Here is a 23,371-nt window from a genome sequence, read left to right on the forward strand (position 1 = left end):
AGGGACGCATCTTCCGGCTCAGGCCCTTCAGCGCTGAAGTCCGTACTTCAGGCGTCCGGAAGTTCCCGGAGGTGGCCGGGCCGTAGGCTTCCGGTGTGGGTCGGGAAGGATGGCGGTGGCCACCATGTTCCCGGGTCTGGCACGGGTGAGGAGAGTGGAGGTTTTAGGGTCCTGGGCAGGCCGTAGTGGGGATTGAGTCTCGTCTTCCAACGCAGTCATGGAGACTGCGAGGAGCATCCAGCTGCCTGATAGCCCAGGGCAAGGGCAGAACCAAGGAGAGATCCGCCTTGCAACATAGGAGATTCAGGTCACATCCACTCTTTTCTTAGCCCACTGTGTGCCTGTCGCGTTCAGAGACCCAATTCAGATTTCACCTGTTTCCCAGGTGGAGCTGGCTGCACCGCCTCTGTGCGCCGCTTCTCTGTGTTCTTAGGTCTGTTCTTTTGGCTAATGCCTGTTATGATTCCACTTCTTAAGATCATTTTTTTTTAATTGTAGGCTTTTCACACTGTGAACTTCTCTCAGTACTACTTTTGTGCTTCTTATAATTTTTTTGTATCTTGCGTTTTCGTTGGTCTCAAGATATTTTCGAATTCCCCTTTTGATTTCTTCTTTGACCCATTTGAACTATTGGTTATTCATGAGCTATAGAGTGTGTTAATTTTCACATATTGGTGAATTTTCCAGTGTTCCTTCTGTTGATCTCTAGTTTCATTTCACGTGGTCATTTGTATCATTTTAATCTTTTTTAATTTGGTAAGACTTGTTTTGCATCCTAAGGTGATCTGTCTTGGAGAGTGTTCCCATCCAAGGAATACATCCTTGAAAATAATGTAATCTGCTGTTGGGTGAAATGTTCTATACGTGTCCGTTTTGGTCCATTTGGTCTATAGTGTTGTTCAGGTCTTCTGTTTATTGATCTTCTATCTAGATGGTCTATCCATTACTGAATGTGGAATATTGAAATCTATTTTTATTGTATTGCTGTTTATTTCTCCCTTCAGTTCTGTCAGTTTGCTTCATATGTTTGGGTGCTCTGATGTTGTTTGTATATATAATTGTTTTATATTCCTGGTACATTTACCCCGTTATCATTATATAATAATGTACCATATCTCTCGTGACAATTTTTGACTTAAAGCCTGTTTTGACTGACATAAGGAGGGCCATCTTTGCTCTTTGGCTACCCTTTGAGTGGAATATCTTTTTTCATCGTTTTGCTTTCAGCCTATGTATTCTTACATCTAAAAGGAGTCTGTAGTAACAGCATATACTTGAATCCTGGTTTGTTTGTTTGTTTTTAAGGTTTTATTTATTTTTTTGGCAGAGCGAGAGCACAAGCGGGGGGAACAGTAGAGGGAGAGGGAGAAGCAGGGTCCCCGCCAAGCAGGGAGCCCGATGTGGGGCTCGATCCCAGGACCCTGAGATCACAACCGGAGCCGAAGGCAGACGGCCTAACCATCTGAGCCACCCAGGCGCCCCGGATCCTGTTTTTTAATCCACTTAGCCACTCTAGTGTTTTGATTGGACAGTTTAGTTCATTTACGTGTGAAATAATTACTGATCGAGAACTTATTGCCATTTTATTAATTGTTTTCTATCAGTCTTATAGCTTTGTGTTTCACTGTCTTTTGTGTGTGTGTGTGTGTGTGTGTGTGTGTGTGTGTGTAGACAAGCTTTAATCCCTTTCTCAGTTTCTATTGTGTATCTTCTATGGATGTGTTCTTCTTGGTTACCATGGGTCATACATAAAACGTAATAATCTATTTTAAGCTGATAACAATTTAACTTCAGTTATGTACCAAAAAAACTACTCTTTTACTTCTCACAGTTTACATTATTGATACCATAATTACATATATTTTTTTAAAAGATTTATTTATTTGAGAGAGAACACGCATGTGTACAGAGGTGGGGGGTGGGGAGGAAGGGGCAGAGGGAGAGCGTCCCAAGCGGACTCGCAGAGCCCCAGCACAGGGCTGGATCTCAGGACCCTGAGATCACGACCCAAGCAGAAACCAAGAGTCGGTCACTTAACCATCTGTACCACCCAGGCGCCCCCACAATTACATATTTTTGTGTTGTATATCCATTAGCTTATGTTTTTCTATTTTAACTTTTATACCAGAATTATGTACCACTATTACAGTATCCTGTATTTGTCGTATATTTATCTTTACCAGTGATCTTTATGCTTTCATATGCTTTTGTGTTGCTGTCTGTTGTCCTTTGGGTCCTTTGGACTTCTTGAATTTGGATGTTCATTTCTTTCGCCAAATTTGGGAAGTTTTTAGCCATTTCTTTGTATTATTATTATTATTTTTTTTTTTTAAGTGTACTATATCCCAACGTGAGGCTTGAACTCATGATCCCGAGATCAAGAGTGGCATGCTCTACTGACTGAGCCAGCCAGCTGCCCCTGGCCATTTCTTTAAATAAGCTTTCTGCCCCTTTCTCTTTTCTCCTTCTGGGTTCCCATAATATTTATATTGGTCTGCTTGATGATGTCCTATAAGTCCCTTGGGCGCATTTCAATCTTTTTCATTCTTTTTTTTTTTTCTTCATCTGATTGGGAAATTTCAAATGACCTGTCTTTGAGTTCACTGATTCTTTCTTCAGCTTGATCAAGTCTGCCGGTTAACCCCCGTAGTGAATTTTTTTCATTTGGTTATTGTATTCTTCAGTTCCAAAATTTGTTTGGTTCTTTTTAATATTTCTTCTGTTGATAATTCTGTTCATGCCTTGCTTTCGTAAGCTAATTGAACATTTTGTTGACAGTTGTTTTGAATTCTTTGTCAGGATATTCATATGCCTCTGTTTCTTTAGGGTCAGCTTCTAGAGATTTATTTTGTTCCTTTGATTGGGCCATGTATTCCTGTTTCTTCATGTCCCTTGCAACTTTATGTTGGATCCACACTTGAAAAAAAGTCACCCCTCCCAGTCTTTTTGGACTGGCTTTGTACAAAGAAAGACCTTCACCAGTCAGCTTGGCTAGAGATTCCAGGAGTCTCTCAGACTTTTCGTGTGGCTAGGTCTTCTCCAGGCTTGTGCATGTAAATTCACAGTTCAAGGATTTGCTGGCTTCTTTTTTCAGGAGTCTCTGACCTGGTTGCTGGATTTCTCATAAAGGGAATTGGTGCATGTATTGTTGAGTTGGTGTCTCTGTGAGAGAGTGTGGGACTTCCTGTCCCATCATCCTGCTGGTGTCACTACCTTCTCACTGCATCTTGATAGGTTTTGCCCTTCTCTAGATTGGGAGCCTTTGGGGGATTAGGGACCATGCCATCACTGTATGCTCAGATTTCAACACGAGCAGGTGACTAAAATATATACCATTCTATAAGAATTCTAAGGGAATATAAAGGAAGGAGAAAATATTTCTGCTGGAGAATTTCCGGAAAGGTACTAGTTAAGAGCACATTTGCAGTTAGGGTTGGGTTCCAATCCTAACTGCAGTGACTATTTGGGTGACCTTGGTAAGTTATTTAACCTCTCTGAGCCTCAGCTTCCTATGCTATAAAGTGGGGACAGTATCAACATAACTTTTTTTTTTTTTAAAGATTTTATTTATTTATTTGACAGGGAACACAAGCAGGGGGAGTGGGCGAGGGAGAAGCAGGCTTCCTGCTGAGCAGGGAGCCCGATGCAGGTCTCGATCCCAGACCTGGGATCATGACCTCAGCCAAAGGCAGACACTTAACGACTGAGCCACCCAGGCGCCCCTCAACATAATTTCTTAAGAACTAAATGAGATTGAATGCATTTAGCACCTAGTAAGTGTTGAGTGAATGACAGTGATGGTAGTCCTTATAAAGATGTTTGTGGTTTATTTCAGATGCTTGCTCTGTCAAGACGCCATCTAGTGTCTCCTTTGCTCAGCACACCATCTTTCAGCCGTTTCTACAGAGGTGACAGCCCAACAGATTCCCAAAAAGACATGATTGAAATCCCTTTGCCTCCATGGCAGGAGCGAACTGATGAGTCCATAGAAACCAAAAGAGCCCGGCTGCTCTATGAGAGCAGAAAGAGGGGAATGTTGGAAAACTGTATTCTGCTTAGGTAGGGAAATATGAGACTTCGTGTCACTTTCTCTTTTATTGGAGATAGCTTTTTCAACTTTGTTCTCTCTCTTTCTTGTTTTAGCCTCTTTGCTAAAGAATATCTGCACCACATGACTGAGAAACAGCTGAACCTCTATGATCGTCTGATTAATGAGCCCAGTAATGACTGGGATATTTACTACTGGGCCACAGGTACTGGGCATGATCAGCAAGCAGCATGATGTGAAAAATAGGATGACTCGCACGGATTTGGGTCTGGAATTGTGTCCTAGGCAATTTTTTTCTTTGTTCATGCAGTCGATCCTCAACCCCAGCACTCTCCAAATTTTTCAAAGTGTGCAAAATTGTTTTATTAAAGTTATTTGTTTGCAAGCAATAGAAACCTGTCTAACATAAGCAAAAGGGGAGTTTAGTGGAATGGTGTGGAAAGGCAGAGTTACAGAAAAACCAGGCTGAGAATGGTGTGGAACCTGACAGCTCTAGAAAGCTGCATAGCAAGAGTTCCTCGATAGTTTCACTCCAGCACTGCCTTTGGGAAGAACAGTTCTCACTGTGTATAGTTAGGATTAGCTTTGACTATCAGGTTAAAAAAAAAAATCAAAACAATAGTAGCCTAAACAAATCAGGACTGTATTTCTCTCTCATAACAGCAGTCCAGAGGTAGGCATTCTATTCAGAAGTCATGAGATCCAGATTCCCCTTGATGTGTTCCTTCATCCTCAGCATGTGCCATCTACCTTGTGGTCAAAGGTGGTTGCTGTGACTCTCTCTGTCACGTCTGTGTTTCAGCCAGGAGAAAATGTGTAGAAGCACACGCCTTATTTTTTGTAAATCCTTCTCAGGAGGTTATGCACCACACTTCCACTAGTTTTCCATTGGCCACAGTTCAGTCACATGATGACGCCTAATCATGATGAAAAAATAATAGAGTCTATTTCATGTATCCAGTTACATCGGGCGTTCTGTTGTCAAGGAAAAATGGGAGAATGGATATTAGGGTATATCTCATCCATTTCTGTCACACTCTGGGTCTTCTGGTTTTATGTTTCCAGTCCAGATTTGAGTCATAAAACAAATCATTCTGTAGGTTCTGAGTGTAAAGTGTGATAATACAGAGTCTCGGGGCATATATAAACATTGGGAAGCCCACAAAGCATAAAATATTTACTCTCTGGTCCTTCAGTATTGTTGAGTAAAAGTCCATCATGTGACTGTACCCCCACAGTGTATCTGTTGACCAGGTGAGGGACGTCAGGGTGTTTCCAGTGTTCGGCGATTCTGAATAAAGCCACTATAAGCGTTGGCATATAGCTTTTTGTGGGTATAGGTTGTAGTTTTTCTTGGGTAAATACCCAGAGAAGGGTCACTGAGTCACATGGTAGGAGTTAACGGCAAACTTTCTCTCTGATGGGGCAGGGAGGAAGTGCTTGAGGCTGTGCACACCGTGCGGTCTTCCCTGCTGCCGTTGGAGCGCACACACTGCTCCGGTGTCGCAGTCACAGTTTACTGACAGACACTGAACTTGGAATTTCATACAATTTTCATGTGTCACGAAATACCCTTTTGACTTTTTTCCTGAACCATTTAAAAGTCATTCTTAGCGCACAGGCCGTACAAAAACCGGCAGGAGGCTGTAGTTTGCTCCCTCCTGTGTTGAGTAGAAGAGACCAGACTCACAGTCCAGCCATCCATACTGTATGATGCCATTTTTATGATATTCTGGGAAGGGCAAGACTGTAGGGGCAGAAAACAAACTAGCAGTTGTCAGGGACTGGATGTGAAGTTCCCCATCCTTACCAGCACTTGGTATTATCAGGATTTTATTTGTTTTTGTTTTTAGCCATTCTAAGAAATAGGCAGTGATATTTCACTGTAGTGAATTGGCATGGCCCTGATGAGTAAGGATATTGAGGGTCTTTTTTTTTTTTTTTTTTTTTTTAAAGATTTTTTTTTTATTTACTTGACAGAGAGAGACACAGCGAGAGAGGGAACACAAGCAGGGGGAGTGGGAGAGGGAGAAGCAGGCTTCCCGTAGAGCAGGGAGACCGATGCGGGGCTTGATCCCAGGACCCTGGGATCATGACCTGAGCCGAAGGCAGACGGCTGAGCCACCCAGGCGCCCCTTGAGGGTCTTTTTTAAGTGCTTATTTGCCATTCATACATCTTTGCTAGTATGTCTCTTCAAATCTTAGCCCACCTTTGTTTTTTTCTTAATTGGGTTGGTTCATTTTCTAATTGAGTTTTGAGTGTTCCTTACTGATGTCAGATTCAAATCCTTTGTCAGATACGTGTCCTGCAAATTTCTTTCTCCTTACTTATGGCTTGTCTTCGCATTTTCTTAACATTGTCTTTCGAAGAGCAGTTTTTAATTTTAGTGAAGTACAGTGTTTTATTTGGTGAGTTAGTGGATTGTGCTTTTCATACTGTGTCTAAGAATCTGCCTTATCCGAAGTCACAAAGATTTTCTCTGTTTTCTTCTAGGAATTTTATAGTTTTAGAATCACCTGTTCAGTTTCTCCAAAAAAAAACCCTACTTGGATTTTGATTGGAGTTGTGTTGATCAACAGATCAATTTGGGAAAATTCCTTTAGCAATTTAGAATTGTCTAATCTATGAACATGCTGTATCTCCATTTATTTTGGTCTTTGACTTCTTTTTTTTTAACATTTATTTAATGTTTTAAAAAATTTATTTATTTGAGATAGAGAGTGAGCACATGAGCTGGGGAGAGGGACAGAGGGAGAGGGAGAAGCCAACTTCCTGCTGAGCAGGGACCCTGACATGGAGCCTGACGTGGTGCTCGATCCCAGGACCTTGAGATCATGACCTGAGCCAAAGGCAGACGCTTAATCGACTGAGCCACTCAGGCACCCTTAGGTCTTTGACTTCTTTAATCAGCATATTATCTATTGTTGTATAACAAATTACCCCAAAACTTACTGGCTTTAAACAAACCCACCTTTAATATCTCAGCCTTTCTGTGGATCTGGAATCCAGTCATGGCTTAGTTGGGTGCTGTGCTTTACTCTGTCACGAAGTTACAATCAAGGTGTCAGCCTAGGGTCTGGGGTTTCATCTGGAGGCTCAGCTAGGGGAGGATCTGCTTTAAGTTCTCTCTGGTGTTGGCACAATTAAGTTCCTCATAGGTTCCCCACCTGCAGGCCTAAGTTCTTTGCTGGCTGTTGCCTAGAGGCTGCCTTCTGTTCCTTGTCCCAAGGGCCTCTCCTACTTGGAAACTTGCTTCTTCAAAGCGTGCAAGCCAAGAAGGCAAGAGAGGAGTCTGCTAGCAAGATGGAAGTCTCGGTATTTTGTAACCTAATCACGGAAATTACATTGTGTTATCCTTGCTATATTCTCTTGGTTAGAATCAAGTCATTAGGTCCAGCCCAGGGCAGGGGGTAGGGCTGAGAATCACACAAGAGCATGATACCTGGAGGTGGAGATCATTGGGGGCCATCCTAGAAGTCTGACTGCTACAATCCGTCTTTTGTAGTTTTCAGAATATTTTGGACATATTTTGCTGGATTTGTACCTAAGTATTTCATATATTTTGGTGCTATTATAAATGGTACTTTAAGAAAAATTTTCAATTTCCCGTTGTTGGTAGAATGCAGAAATACAGTTGATTTTTGTATACTGTGACCTTGCTAAGCTCACTCAGATCTAGAAGCTGTTTTGTAGACTCTTTGGGATTTTCTGTGTAGACAGCTGTGTCATCTTTGAACAGAGAATGTTTTCTTCTTTTCCAGTCTGTATGCCCTTTATATCTTTAATTTGCTTTATTGCACTGTCTGGGCTCTCCGGTGTAATGCTGAATAGTAGCAGTGAGAGCATCCTTGGCTTGTTCCCAGTGTTAGGGGGAAAGTATTCAGTCCTTCACTATTAATATACTGTTAACTGTAGAATAGTCGTAAATGCCTTTTATCAGATTGAGAAAATTTCATTCCGCTTGTAGTATATTGAGCCTTTTTTTCATAAATAGATGTTGAATTTTGTCAGGTGCTTTCTAGGCATTTCTGTAGAGGTGATAATTTGGTCATATGATTTCTTTTCCCTTAGTTTATTAATATGATGAATTTTTGATTGATTGATTTTCAAATATTGAACCAACCTTGCATTCCCGTGATAAACACCACCTGGTCTTTATGTATTGTTTGATTTGATTTGCTAATATTTTGAGCATCTTTGTATCTGTCTTCATGGGGGTATTAGTGTGTAGTTTTCTTGTAATGTTATCTGGTTTTGATCAGGGTAATGCTGGCTTCATAAAATGAGTTGTGAAGTGTTCTCCTCTTTCATTTTCTAGAAGAGTATATAGAGTTGGTATTATTTCTTTTTTAAATATTTGGTAGAATTTGCTAGGGAAGCCTTCTGGATCTGAGGTTTTCTCTGTTGGAAGTTTTTAACTGTAAGGTCTAATTTCTTTTAATAGCTATGGAACAATTCAAGTTACCTGTTTCTTGGGTGAGGTTTGTTAGTGTGTCTTTAATAAATTTGGCCACATCACATAAGCTGTTAAATCTATGGATATAAAGTTGTGGTCATATTCCCTTTTTCTTTAAATGTCTGAAGAGCTGTAGTAAGGTCCCTCCTTTATTTCTAATATTGGTGATTTGTGGGGGTTTTTCTTTTTTCTTGATCAGTCTGGCTAAAAGTTTATCAATTTTACTTATTTTCTCAGAGAACCAGCTTTCGATTTCATCGTTTTTTTCTCTATTTTTCTTTTTCTAATTTCATTGATGTCTGCTCTTTATTTCCTTTTTTTCTGCTTGTCTTGGGCTTAATTTGCTCTTATTTTTTTAGTTTCATAAGGTGGAAGTTGAGCTCATTGATTTGAGACCTCCTTTTCTACTGTAAGCATTTAATGCTATGAATTTCCCTCTAAGCACTGCTTTTTAGTTTCATGTTGCAAATTTGGATGTGTTGTTATCATTTTCATTCAATTCCTAATTTCCCTTCTGACTTCCTCTTTGACCCATGAGTTGTTTAGAAGTTTCTTTCTTTTTTTAAAAGATTTTATTTATTTATTTGACAGCGAGAAAACACACGCAGAGGGAGGAGCAGAGGGAGAAGGAGAAGCAGATTGCCCGCTGAGCAGGGAGCCTGACTTGGGGCTCCTCGATTCCAGGATCCTGGGACTCAACTGAGCCACCCAGGCGCCCCTAGAAGTTTCATTCAAAATATTTCCAGATATTTTTCTATTACTGATTCCATTAGGACCACAGAACTTAGGTTGTGTAGTCTCAGTTCTTTTAAGTTTCTCAAAATTTGTTTTATGGCCTGAACTATGGCTGTGATACTTGATAAATGTCTTGTGTACACTTATTTGAACATAACGTGTCTTCTGCACCTGTGGTTGAAGTGTGCTGTAAATGTCAACCAGGGCAACTTGGTTGATGCCGTTCTTCATGTTCTCTGTATTCTGACTGGTTTCCTCTGTACTTGTTTGTTGATTAATAAGAGAAGAGTGCTGAAATCTCCAGTTATAATTGTGGATTTGTCTATTACTCCTTTCAGTTCTCTGTTACCCTTCATATATTTTGAACCTCTGTTCCATGAAAACATATTTAGGACTGTTGTAATCTTCTTGATGAATTGACTCCTTTACCATTATATATAATGTCTTTTTTTATTGCTGATAATATTCTTTGTTCTGAAGTGTCTGATAATAATTTAGCCACGCCAGCTTTCTTTTGATTATTACTGTTTGCATGGTATGTGTTTTTCCCATCTGTGTTTTCTGTGCTACATAATAAATTACTAGAAAGGTAGTGACTTTAGGTAACTTAGTTCATACATATTTACACATATACTCATAGTTCTATAGGTGAGAAGTTCTATAGGCCTAGAACGCAGTCTGAAATTGGTGTCAGCTTTTCTGCATTCCTGTCTGGAAGCTCATTCAGGTTCTTAGAATTCATGTCCTTATAGTTATAGGATTGACGTCCCATTTGTCTTGCTACCTGTCAATCTCTTTCAGCTCCTGGAAGCCACTTGCAGGTCCTTGCTACAAGGTTCCTTCCATCTCAGCAATGGAGATTCTCCCTCACATGGAATCCCTCTCAACACTTCAAATCTCTCTGACTTTCCTTCTGCCACCAGCTGGAGAACACTGCTTTTAAGGAGCACATGTGGGGTGCCTGGGTGGCTCAGTCAGTTAAGAATCTGACCCTTGATTTCAGCTCGGGTCGTGATCTCAGGATTGTGAGATCGAGCTCCGTGCTAGGTGTGGAGCCTGCTTAAGCTTCTCTCTCTCCCTCTCCCGGTCCCCCCCTTAAAAAATAAATGAAATAAAGAGCATGTGTGATTAGGTCAGAACCACCTGGATAATTTCCCTGTTCTGAGGTCAGCTGTGCCATATAACATAACCTAGTAGTGAAAATCATCAAGTTCACAGTCCTAAAGATTATGCAGGGCTTGTATGCCAGGGGAGTGGGAAATACTGAGGGCCAACCTAGAAGTCTGCCTTCCACACCATTCCTTTACTTTTGACCTATCTTTGTCTTTATATTTAGATCAAGCTTCTTACAGATAGCATATGTAGTCTCTCTCTCTCTCTCTTTTTTTTAAGATTTTATTTATTTGACAGAGAGAGCACAAGTAGGCAAAGCAGCAGGCAGAGGGAGAGAGAGGAGCAGACTCCCTGATGAGCAGGGAGCCTGACGGTGGGGCTCAATCCCAGGACGCTGGGATCATGACCTGGGCCGAAGGCAGATGCTTAATCGACTGAGTCACCCAGGTGCCCTGTAGTCTTTTTTATTCAGTCTTATAGTCTCTATCTTTTCATTGGGGTGTTTGGCCATTTGCATTTATTCAGTGAACAACGTGGTTGAATTAAAATTACTGTCTTTTTGTTTCCTGTTTTTTCCATCTTTTCTTTTTTCCTTTTCCCCCTCTATTTTCCATGTTTTTTTTAATTGAGAATTTAAATTTCATATGACCTCCATTTTTGGTTTATTGTTTATACTTCCTGTTATCATTTTTTGTAGTGCTTGCCTTAGGCTTTACAATATACATCCTTAATGAATCAGTCTCCTTTCAAGTTATATTATACTGCATCACATAAGATGTAAGAACTTCACAATAATATACTCCCAATTCCTCCCTGCCATCTTTAGTGCTGTTGTTATCGTACTTTTTTTTTTTTTTAAAGATTTTATTTATTTATTTGAGAGAGAGAATGAGAGAGAGAAAGCATGAGAGGGGGGAGGGTCAGAGGGAGAAGCAGACTCCCCGCCGAGCAGGGAGCCCGATGCGGGACTCGATCCAGGGACTCCAGGATCATGACCTGAGCCGAAGGCAGTCGCCTAACCAACTGAGCCACCCAGGCGCCCCGTTAACGTACTTTTTAATTCTACTTATGTTGTAAGCCTATACTATATTTTAGACAATTTAAAATTGTTTAGAGCAGTTTAAAATAAGCAAAAGAATAAGTTATGTTTTATATATATAATTTATATAAATTATATATTTTATTTATTTTTTTTAAAGATTTTATTTATTTGACAGAGACACAGCGAGAGAGGGAACACAAGCAGGGGGAGTGGGAGAGGGAGAAGCAGGCTTACCGCGGAGCAGGGAGCCCGATACAGGGCTCGATCCCAGGACCCTGAGATCATGACCTTAGCCGAAGGCAGATGCTTAACGACTGAGCCACCCAGGCGCCCCTAAATTATAATTTTTATAGTATGTCTTATATATGTACAGTAATAAATAACAGTGTATCAAATATATTTTATATTTACCTTTATTTTAGTTCTCTCTGGAGATCTTCATTTCTTTGTATAGATCCATGTTTCTATCTGGTATCCTATTCCTTCTGCCTGAAGAACTTCCTTTAATATTTCTTGTAGTGCAGCTCTGCTATTAGGAATTATCTCTGTTTTTGTCATTTTTAAGAGGTATTTTCACTGGGTGTAGAATTACAGGTTCACAGTATTTTCTTTCAGCACTTTACAGGGGCCCATTTGTTTTGCTGTTAGTGTGCAGGATTGAGTCTGTCTGGTTGGGAGCTGTGCTGGGTTTGGGTTTGCTGTTTTGGTTACCTTCATCATACCTTTAACTTCCAATTCCTATAGCGTTACCATGTGCTGTTTCCTGGTGTGTGTAGTTTCTGACAAGAGGTCCACTGTGTCTCTTTATTCCTATATATGTAATGTATCTTTTCTTCCTGAATGTATACAGCATTTCATCTTTGGTTTTTAGCTGTTGAATATGATATGTCTTGATGTTTGTTCTTGGTATTTTTCCTGCTTGGGTTCTCTGGGCATGTTGGATCCCATTACACTGCTTACTTTTACCCTCCAGCTTTTGGATTCTGTTTTGTGTCTTTAAGTCTTTTCTTTTTATGTATCAGTTTGGGGAATTTGTATTGTGTAAGACTAATTGACCTGTCTTCCAGTTTGCCAGTTCTTTCCTTGACTGCAGTGTTGAGTCTCTTGATGAGCCTGTTGAGGTCAATCTGCTTATTTGCTACTGTATTTTTATTTTTAACATTTACATTTGGCTTTTACAATTTCCAGCTCTTTAGTGGAGTTGCTCATCTGTTCCTGCATTTTGTCTACTTTTTCTGCTAGAGCCTTTAACATATTTCTTTTTTTTTTTTTTAGATTTTATTTATTTGAGAGCGAGAATGGGAGAGAGAGAGAGGGCATGAGCAGGGGAAAGGGCAGAGGGAGAAGCAGACTTCCTGCTGAGTGGGGAGCCTGATGCAGGGCTCGATCCCAGGACCCTGGGATCATGACCTGAGCCGAAGGCAGACACTTGACTGAGTCACCCAGGTGCCCCTTGTCTACTTTTTCTACTAGAACCTTTAATATTTTAGTTATTATTTTTTTAAGATTTTATTTATTTGAGAGAGAGAGAGGGCATGAGCAGGGGGAGGGCAGAGGGAGAAGCAGACTCCCCGCTGAGCAGGGAGCCTGATGTAGGGCTTCATCCCGGGACTCCAGGATCATGACCCAAGCTGAAGGCAGATGCTTAAATGACTGAGCCACCCAGGTGCCCTAACATGTTAATTACTTTAAATTCCGTAATAGTTGTAACATCTGGGTCATCCCCAAGGCTTTTTCTATTGATTGCTTTGTCCCTTCACAGTGGTTGTGTTTTTCTTCTTCTGTGCACATGTGTATCATAATTTTTGATTGAGCATTAGACATTATAAGTAAGACCGTAAAGAGCGAAGTAAATAGTATTTATGCCTAGAAATGGGTGTGCTTTCAGTAGGCTGTTAGTATGGGGATCAAGTCAGCCTAGTTAGGAGTTAAGCTCACCTAGATTCTGTTACTGCTTTGCTCCCCTTCACTGCACCATAAGCCTCTGTTGCTACCATCTGCATAGAGCAGGGGCTGAGTTTCTGGAGGGTATTTCTCCATGTTCCTGTTCTACCCTCAGCTCTCAGCCTTCCTATTTCTTTTTTTTTTTTTTTTAAGATTTTATTTATTTATTTGACAGAGAGAGAGATCACTAGTAGGCGGACAGGCAGGCAGAGGGAGAGGGAGAAGCAGGCTCCCTGCTGAGCACAGAGCCTGATGTGGGGCTCGATCCCAGGACCCTGGGATCATGACCTGAGCCGAAGGCAGATGCTTAACCATCTGAGCCACCCAGGCGTCCCCCCTCCTATTTCTGTGCCTCAAAGGGAATTTCTATGCTCTTGCCCTTTCCCGGCAGTAGATCTCTGTTACTTCCCACTTGTGGGGAGCAAAGTTGGGAGGGCAGTCTCCATTATCCTGGTTCACCTTCAGTCCCTATGGCCCTGGGTCTTAGGTGGGCTTTCTCTGTGGCCCTGTCTGTCCCACAGGACGAGTTTTTTTTTTCCCTTTTCTCTTTTCACCATCCCAAATGGGTCCTCACATGTTCCAAGTAGGAGACAGGATTTGCAGACCTACTCCCAGTCTCTTAAGGCTTTTATTCGGTAGAGGAGAAGGGCTGGGCTAGGCTTTATGCTTTTTTTGTGGTGTTGGCTGCTTCGCTGCTCCTGGCCTACATCTCTGAGGGAGGCATTCTCCCGCCTCTTGCTCTGAACCTGGTCTTGGTCAGGAGCACACTCTGGAGGTTTGTTGAGAACAGCCCGTAGGGCGTGTACTCACTCATGTGGTGTCTGGGGCTAGCCCCGACTTGGCTTGTAGCAGTTGGTTAAAAATTTTAGCCGAACTCTTCTTACCTGTCCGGATGGTATCCAGTGTCTCTTCTTCCTGGGCCCTGTCTCAGGCGAGCAGGTGCTCATGTACAGTTTCTCCTTTGAGGGGCTTCTCTTCCCTTAGATTTTATTCTACTTGGTTGCCCTGTGACCTCGGTTCTTGGATGACTTCACAGAAAGTCATGCTATTTGTAGTTTTTCTGGCTTTTCTTATTAGGATGAGCACAATGTTCTTTCCAGCTTGCACCGTCCTTGGGGGAAGCCTAAACCTCCTGGACTTTATTTCGATCATTACAAAAAAAACCCAACACCAAGCCCACTAGATGCTGGGCTCTGTGCTGAGTGAGGGGGAATTAAGCTTTGAGGAATTCTCTCTCCCAGCGTTGTAGTCTTGATAGGAGGGTCATTCTCGAGCACATTACCTAAGCTTCCCCCGTGGGAGGCTTTGCTTGTAATTGGAATCTTAAGCGAGTGTCTCCAGGTGGAGAGGTGGGAGGTAAGCAGGCATACTGGGCCCCCTTGCACACCCCCAAGACGGCACTCTCGTGGCTTTGCTGTCCAAGCCCTTGTGGCCTATCCATCCGCATCTGGTTCTCCAGGTTCATGTCCATTTTGTGTACCTCTGATAGCCTTCTAATGCATTCTTTTTTGCTGAAGTTGGTAGAGCTACTAGTCTGTCATGTACAACCTAGGACTTCTGCCTCAGGAAATGTATAAGCTGGAAGGAGAAACACAATACCCAGAAAACACTGAAATACCAAGTGCAGAGCAAAATAGTGCCGCCGAGCTTGGACAGGCCAGGAGTCAGCCGACTTGTTCATAAAAGGCCAGACAGTAAATAGTTTAGTCTTGTGGCCATATGGTCTCTGTTGCCAACTACTCACCTCTGCCATCCTCGTGCAAAAGCAGCGTGGACAGCACGTAAACAGATGGGAGCAGCTGTTCCGGTAGAGCTGTTCACGTGTGCAGGCAGCCATGGTTCACCAGCTCCCACTATAGGCCACCGTGTATATTTAGAGGAAGAGTAGAGACAGGCTGTATATCTACTGGTTCTTTGCAAAGGCCAGAGTTTCAAGGGTCAGGGTCCCCATGCCTGAGTATTAATGGACATCATTCTTTCTGCCCATTCTTCTCTTGCAGAAGCAAAACCGGCCCCAGAAATATTTGAAAATGAAGTCATGGCACTGCTGAGAGACTTTGCTAAAAACAAAAACAAAGAGCAGAGGCTGCGCGCCCCAGATCTGGAATACCTCTTCGAAAAGCCGCACTGAGGTGTGCACCGCCGCCTGCCGTGGGGGCTCGGTCCACGGACCCTAACTTAGGATAGACACTGGCCTCGACTTCCTGCTTCTCCTGAGACACTCAGCCCACCCAGACTGTTTGTCTTGCTTCAAATGATGGACCCATCTCTCAGGACATGTAAATACTGGGTGTGACTCATTCTAAAACTTTGTTGGTTCAGTTTTAAGACTAAAAGCGGTTGCTGGTGTTGCCGGCACTCTGGCCTGTTTCTCTGGCTCCCGGCTCCCGAGGCGGGCCTCTGCCACAGGAGGGCAGTGTCGGGGAGGGGATGGTGCTGGCTCATTGCTTTAGCCGGAAGTGTGTGCTCAGTGCAGAGAGGCAGCCAGCTGTGGGGGCTGGGTGGTAAGCTTCCCCAGCAGCCCAGGGCTTTGTTCAAGTGAAATCCCTCCCCCCACCCCCCCCCTTTCCTGCCCAGTAGGGTCCTTCCTGCCAGGGCAGCAGACCCAAGCCCCCTGAGCTGAATCTTTCAGAGACACGGCAGGCAGAACGAGGGCAGCAAGCAGGGATGTGTGGGCATGCTACTGACAAGTCCACATCCTCCTCATCAGATTTTCTCTAGAACGTTCACTCTGTAAACTGAAAGATAATTAAATATTAAAGAATATTTTATGAAGGAAAAATCACAGTTCCCGGCCCTCACACAATTATTTTAATTCTGTCCTCACATAATCCATAGTCATTTGTCTCCAGAGTTATACAAGGTGACAACCACAGGGTTTATTCCCATGTGGCACGATGGCAAACTTTTTCTGTATTTCTGCAGTCTTCCCCATCATTGTAGTTGACAAATTGACAACACATAAGCAGTAACATCTTAGAAGGAATCGGTTGGAAGTGCTGAGCTCCCAGACCGGAAGACTAATGTGTGGCTAGCAGTGGTCTTCCTGGCGGGATTTTGCCCTCAGATCTGTAACCCAGTCAGAGCTGTCGGCACCCAAGCTGGGCCAGGACCAGCCGAGGGTGTGGACCTCAGAAGGCAGTCCGGGATGGATGAGCACGGGGTTGGTGATCACAGGAGATGCACGCAGAGAAGACATGCCTGCTTCCAGCATTCTGGAGAGCCTCCTCCTGGTCCTCCCTGCCCCTCGGTGTCCCCTGCTAAGGAGAGAAGAGAACTAGCCTTTACTTACACAACCCTGTGAAAGCCTCACAGCACCCCTGTGGACAAGTCGTGTTATACTGATTTTGTAGATGAGAAAGTGGGCCCAGAGGGCAATTTGTCCAAGGTCAAGTAGCTATTTAGTCAGAAAGTGACAATTTCCTTTAGTTCTGCCTCCAAAGCGTATGAACTTTCTACTAGTCCACTCTTTACTGGTGGAAACTTAGTAGGAATTCATGCTTTGCAAAGTTAGGGCAAAGTCGTGATCATTCTGAGACCGTGAACCTGCCAGGTGCTTTCCAGAGTAAGCCTGTGGCTGCCCAGGGCAGCTCGCGTAAGTGACGGAGCGGTGTCGGCACTGGTTTCAAGTTCAGATCCCGGTTCCGCTGCTCATCTGTTGGCTGAGTGCATTGCCCTGAGCCCCCATTCCCTTATCCATAAAATGGGGGTGATGACTCTCCCTATCTTAGCTGATTGTAAGTTTCAGATGAGAAGAGAAAAAGCTCGAAAACTCTTCCACGGCCCCCAGCACACTCAGCCTACGTAGATATTAGGTGTCAACAACGCTTGGTCGAGGCCTCAGCCTGAGACTTAAAAGCCGCCTCCTAACACCAGTCACCTGGCATGTCACTGAGGTCACCAGAACTCGTGCGGGGCAGTCTCCTGTGCAGGTGGGAAAGCCGAGCCCGCTAGAGAATCACGGGGGTGTCTTAGCAGCCAGGGGAGACAGAAGACGCCCTGGAGGCGAGAAGCAGGCGTCAGAGTGACAGCTGGGAGGCAGAAGCAGGGCTCTCAAGAGAACGTCCCCTGGGGCTTCCCACAGACTCCGGCCACTTGGGGACTCGTTTGATGTGCTGGGTGGAGGGCGTTAAGCAGCCGGAGAGTTTGTGGAGCGAGCTGGACTGTAAGATGTGCACACAAACTGGGCAGCGACTTGCCCATCCATTCTGGACGCTCCCGCAGCCCACCCCAACGGCCTAGTGGGCAGCTTGGGCCTTTTGCCCCCAGGGTTTCGAGGTCTCCTGACCCTGATTTTGTCTCATTTAACATGATGTTCAGCTGTTGCCACTGTCACCCGGGACTGGCATGCTTCTAAAGAACTGTTTTCCTCCCAGGCTGCTGGCTTGTGTCAGCTCAGACAGTGAAGGATCTTGCTAACTTCAGCTGCTCAATGTCAGACTCAGGGGTGCTATGTAAACAGTTTTTCCCTTTATTAGGCATTAACTAAAACTAGGCCAGCCCACAGTGCATTTATTAAAAATTAATAAACAAATAGCAAGGGCCAGCAGCCCCCCAAGGACTTGTGGGGAACGGGAGCCGGCCCCATCGCTCTCAGTCTGACACATCACTGCTCAGTGACCTCTTTCCAAGCCAGGGCCTGGCAGAGGAGTTTCTGGCCCTGCGCTGCCCACCTGAAGTGGTTTTGTGAGTCCTGCCTGCCAGGCTGCCTCGTGACCCGTCACACTGGCTCACAAAGGCTGTTCTCTTCCCATTCTGGCCTCTCTTAATCATTTCAAGTCTTCAGAATGCACAAGCCAAACCCCTTTGCCCGAGCTCCGTGCCTTGGAGGGGGTCTTTTGGGGTCATTGCTGGCTTCGGGCATTATCTGGAGGTTCTCTGGTCTGTGTCACAGCTCCGGCCAGGGTGGCACACTCACAAACCTGGTTCATATTTTTAAACATCACCAGGAGAAGAGATTCTGCTGGCACGGTTGAGAGTCTCACATTTATCCGTCAGTCCATCCGCCACGCTGCCGTGGCTCGAGGAAGAGGAAGTGTTCACGATACGGAAGCCGGGCAGCCTTAAGGGACCAGCAGGTCTGGGAGACTTCTGAGCCGACAGCCCCCCAGTAGCACAGCCGGCCGTGTCTGAGGGGGTGGGCCTGCCATCCTGCAGTTGTCAGGTGAACAGTGTCAATCAGCTTCCAGTGAAGCCACCCTGGACACTTGAGTTTCCCAGGGAGCCCTCTGGGAGTGAGGAAGGGTGCCTTCCTCAGTCGGCTGCAATGGCATTGGTGGGACAGGTGGCCTGAGGCAGGGGGAGCTCTTGCAGCTAAAGGAATACCTGTCTTGTCAGCAGTCTGACATTTTAAGGTGGATTACAGAAAAGGGGAAGCTATTCAAGATAAGAGGCTTGAAAGGGAAAGATGTGCAGAGAAGAAATCTACCACGTCGTAACCTGTAGTCACAGGAGAAGAGTCAGAGTCTTTTGCTGGGTCCCAAGTCTTGCCTGAATCCAGATACTCCTGCCAAAGAGGAGGATGTTCTCTTTAAAAAGGGCACCGTGAACACATCTTACATAACGACACATCATAGCCTGTAGTTTTAAAGCAAACGATGACATTAAGATGTGCATTTCGTTTGCCAGTGGATTTCAGGTTATTTCGTTAGTATCGAGTGAAAGGTTCACCTTTGGCGATGCCTGGGGACACACGGTTAGGGCAAATAGAGCAGGGCAGTTAAGGGCAGCAGCTTGAGAATCAGACCTAAGTAAGACTCCCAGATCTCCCATTCATCAGCCAGGTGGGCACGTTAATTTAACCTCTCCATAGCTCTGTGTCTTTTTTTGTAAAACGGAAAGAAAAGGAACCTCCCCGCACATGTGGGTGTAGGGACCAAATGAAGTCCTGCACGTAAGGTGCCTAGCACAGGACCTGGCGCCTTAGCAACAGCGCTCTTTGCTAATGGCGGGCCCAACGCTGCTGAGAGCCTCCCCTGGACTCTCGCTGAATGCCCACGATGGTCATTAAGAGATAGGCAGGGTTGTCATTCCCCTTCCACAGATGAGATAAGTGAGGCCTGATGAGATTAAGCTACTTGCTCAAAGTCACAGAGGAGAAGCATTTGAAGGCAGGCCTTGGGCAGGCGCCATGGGCTACACGCCCTCCGAACAGGAAGGCCATCACCAGCCCTCCCCAGCTACTGGCTTCTCGTCCCGGATCTCGTCTTGGTCTGTGGACCAAGAGCCCCTTCCTTGGTTCCCTACAGGACCCCTGGGCCCTGACTCTTGCAGACATGACGGCATGGCCTCAGCAGCTCTGGCCTTAATCCCCTGAGCCCTCCAAGCAGGACCAGTGCCACCTCCAGATGATGGTTTGGAGTTGAGAGACACTTTGGATTTGGGGGGCAGTCCAAGGGCAGGGCTCAAACTGCCCTGTGTCAAGGGTTTTATCCTTACCTCGAGCAGCAGAGATGAGGTTTGAAGCTTTCTGGATCTTCCTGTCACTATCGGTCCTTTCCCTCCGAGTTGGAGGCTGGCTCTGGGAGCCGGATGTGGCTGGTTGGGAAGGCCACACGAACCCCATTCCAGGGTACAGAGATGAGTTTCCCAACCTCCCGCACACCCCCGGGTCCCGTGCTTTTGCTGACAAGCCAGTGCTGACTCCTAGCCAGAGACTCATGCCAGGCCCCTCACTCCCATGTTTCTCTTGGCTCCCACCCTCTCATCAGGGTCCTGCAGAGGTGAGAAATGTTTGTAGATATTGCACTAGATAATGTGTCTCCAACTCAAGTAGAAAAAGGCAGTTAGTTAAAAAAAAGAAGTGATGCCCAGAACTTAATTTTAACAATGCACTGTAATGGTCTTCACTATGTTATGCATTAGCAAAATGTTTGGTAAAGCTGTTGCCTTCTCTAACTTGAGAGGAACCCCACGTGCCTTCCAAGCTGGCAACCCACGGAGAAGAGGTTGGAAAGCCAGAAGCTAGTCCTCTCTGTCGGTTACTTTTGTCTGCATTTGGTGAGGAGTTACGAGGAGGAGGTGAGCTCAGGAAAGAATTACATGGTGTTCAAGGGAAATAGAATCCAGAGATCCAGGGCCTTCCAGGGTTGAAAAATCTTCTATATCCTAAGTAGAAAAAGATGAGAAATAAGAAAATTGGGGGCAACAAAAACCCAGTAAAACTTTTCCCTTGGATAATGTGACTCAGGACAGGATCAGACTAGGGCATGCCTCTGTTTATTATTCTGAATACCCTCAAGACAGTCATCGAGGAGAGGAGAGGTATGGAGGTGAACCAGCAAGACATGTTAGGTGCTAGAATTGTCTAGGAAAAGACTTGGGGTGAGTGTGGCTATGGGCACCTAAAACTGACTAGAAGCAAATGGGTCTGAAGAATTGCATTGCCAACGGAACCATGAGCTGGGGTTCCCCTCCTCTCACAAATGCAAGTCCTTGACAATTTGCAGCTGTAAAAGGACCCTTGGACCTCCAACCGTGGACCTCAACCATGAGCAGGAGGGAGAGTATGCATCCCTGCGGGAGGACAGGCTCCACCATACCCATTTCAGAGGTGGCCAAAGAGGATGGTGACCAAGGAGGAGGCCCCCAGATGGAAGAGCCGGGGCCAATGCCAACAGTGGGCGGGAGTCTCCTGCAAAGCAGGACCAGTGAGTGAAGGAGCCTCCTTGCGGTGCCGTCCCTGTCCCACCGCTGTATCGGGTCCCCCAGGGGATCCCCGGGTCCCTGGCCCAGGAAGAGCCTCTTTGGATGAGAAGAGGCTGGGGCACCAGTGTCACCAGAGACCCCAGGCTTCGAGCCAGGTGCAGGGACTGGACAGGACTTTGGGTGGTGTCCCTTGGGGAGAGCGTGAGTGTGCCATGTGTGAGAAGAAAGACTGGCTGGTTTGGCACACAGAGGGTTGGGTTGCAGCAGAGACTACGGTGTCTGCCCACCCCACCGGCGCTTCTTCCTGAGCATCTAGGAAGACGACAGGCTCCAGCCTGCCTTGGGTAAGGCCCGGTGCTGCGTGATTGGGACTGGACGTGGGTGGAAGTAAGGAAAGCCACTTTCAGGCCCGGCCCTTAGAAACACCCCAGGTGATCCTCAGCCCGCTCCTACCCTGCCACAGACATCCAAGACATGTTCTAGATGGGGTGCCTACACGAAGGAGGAAGGTCGCCTAAACTCTCAAACTGCACGAATGAGACATAAACCTTCACTGTGTCAAATCAGGGTGATTTTGTGCTTTATTCATTTCCTCATTACAGCCTATCCTACTCTGACCAGCACATCTTGCTGTATCAGACACATAGTGCACTTGACCCTCGAACAATGTGGGGGTGAAAACCCATGTACAATTCAACTCACCAAAAACTTAACTACTAATAGCCTACTGTTGACCGGAAGCCTTATCGGTAAGATAAACAGTCGGTCAGCACATATTTTGTATGTATGTGTGTTATATCCTGTAAGCTAGAGAAAGGAAAATGTTATTAAGAATATCATAAGGCGGGGGGGGCGCCTGGCTGGCTCAGTCAGTACAGCATGTGACTTAATCTCAGGGTTGTGAGTTCGAGCCCCATATTGGGCATAGAGCTTACTTTAAAAATAATAAGGAAGAGAAAATACATTTACAGTGCTGTACTGTATTTTTTTAAAAGATTTTATTTTGAGAGAGAGAGAGAGAGAGAGCGCGCGCGCATGAGTGGGGGAGGGGCAGAGGGAAAGGGAGAAGCAAGCTTCCCACTGAGCAGGGAGCCCGACACAGAGCTCAGTCCCAGGACCCTGGGATCATGACCTGAGCTGAAGGTAGATTCTTAACTGACTGAGCCACCCAGTATCGTACTGTATTTATGGGAAAAAAACCAAACCACGTAGAAGACCCACATAGTTAAACCCATGCTGTTCAAGGGTCAACTGTACGTCACTGCCACTTCTTAAATATCAGACCTCATTTTGGCCAGCCTCTCTCTGGTTCTGTGCTCCAGCCTTTAAGAGGCTCCCCACAATCCCTCCCACAGGGCCTTTGCACATGCTATGTACTTGTGGTCAATCTGCCATCTCACTCTCCACAGTGACTGGGTCAAACCTACCCATCCTCAAACCTGTGACTTTTCATTTCCCTCCATTCTCAGGAGATGACCTCACTGACTTCAGGGAAAATCGAAGCCATCAGGTAGGTCCTTCCTTACTTCCCATATCTGCACAAGCCGTTCTGTTCCCACACAGGAGCTGTCTCTCCTCCCACGTGCAGCCAATCCCTCTACCTGTACTTCGGATCCCATCCTTACCTCATTCCTTCCTCCTCATCAAACAGTCCTTATATGTTCATGTGTCTCACTCAGCGGCTTCCAACTCGCAAGCCCAGACTTCTTTGCCAGAGCCTTTCCCTTTCCTCCCCTTCACAACCCAACTTCTCCAACTTCCCCTTCACAACTGTACTTGTCTCCATTCCTTATCTTCCCCCGACTAGCTCTCCACTTCATTATTCTATGAGGGCAGCCCTCACCAGGTAGCGATGTTCTCTGCCTTTCTCATAAGCAGGGACGGAAGGTCCGCTAGCTGTGATCTGCCAACCCGTGCGTTCGCAGGAGGTCTCATTCATACTCCCCACATGCCTCTTTTCAGAAGAGATTGCATTACCCCATTTCTACATGAGGAAACAGAAACTCAGAGAGGCTTGCCTGCGGTCACACAGCTGGGAAGCAGTGGGACAGGAGGGAAACCCAGGTTTCCCCAGATCTTGGTGTGTACTTCCCAACACCCCACCTGTCCCAGACTTACCCTGACCGCTCCTTGCTTTCCTGAGCTTTGCCATATCCGTGCACCATCTACACTAATATTTCCTTACTGTCTTCCTTGAGTCCCTTCTTTATTTAAACCAATTAATTTTGAAAAGGGAACTTGACATCACAACTGTAAATGGGAAAAACCATATCGATGGCGTCACTTGCCAAAATTAACAAGGTAGCTATAAAAACAAATACTTTGGGGATGCCTGGCTGGCTTAGTCAGTAGAGCATGTGACTCTTCTCAGAGTCATGATTTCAA

General features: G+C 45.2%; 1 protein-coding gene across 1 annotated transcript; it reads left to right on the forward strand.

Annotated features, from left to right (window-relative positions):
* Window positions 1-11: 11 nt before the first annotated feature.
* SDHAF2 (succinate dehydrogenase complex assembly factor 2) lies at window positions 12-21,830 on the forward strand. Its single transcript, XM_032414519.1, has 4 exons — window positions 12-145; window positions 3,836-4,059; window positions 4,144-4,253; window positions 15,340-21,830. The coding sequence occupies exons 1-4, from the start codon at window positions 110-112 to the stop codon at window positions 15,468-15,470; spliced, it is 501 nt and encodes a 166-aa protein (XP_032270410.1). The 5' UTR covers window positions 12-109; the 3' UTR covers window positions 15,471-21,830.
* The last annotated feature ends 1,541 nt before the right edge of the window (window positions 21,831-23,371 follow it).

This window comes from Phoca vitulina, unplaced genomic scaffold, assembly GCF_004348235.1.
Source record: "Phoca vitulina isolate PV1807 unplaced genomic scaffold, GSC_HSeal_1.0 scaffold16, whole genome shotgun sequence".
NCBI classification, from domain to species: domain Eukaryota; kingdom Metazoa; phylum Chordata; class Mammalia; order Carnivora; family Phocidae; genus Phoca; species Phoca vitulina.

What these genes read in the sequence shown, in the direction of transcription:
- SDHAF2 (XM_032414519.1), top strand. Translation starts at nt 110, where the DNA reads ATGGCGGTGGCCACCATGTTCCCGGGTCTGGCACGG. An exon ending in TGTTCCCGGGTCTGGCACGG is followed by an intron (nt 146 to 3,835) that starts GTGAGGAGAGTG and finishes GGTTTATTTCAG; the next exon opens with ATGCTTGCTCTGTCAAGACG. An exon ending in TATTTACTACTGGGCCACAG is followed by an intron (nt 4,254 to 15,339) that starts GTACTGGGCATG and finishes CTTCTCTTGCAG; the next exon opens with AAGCAAAACCGGCCCCAGAA.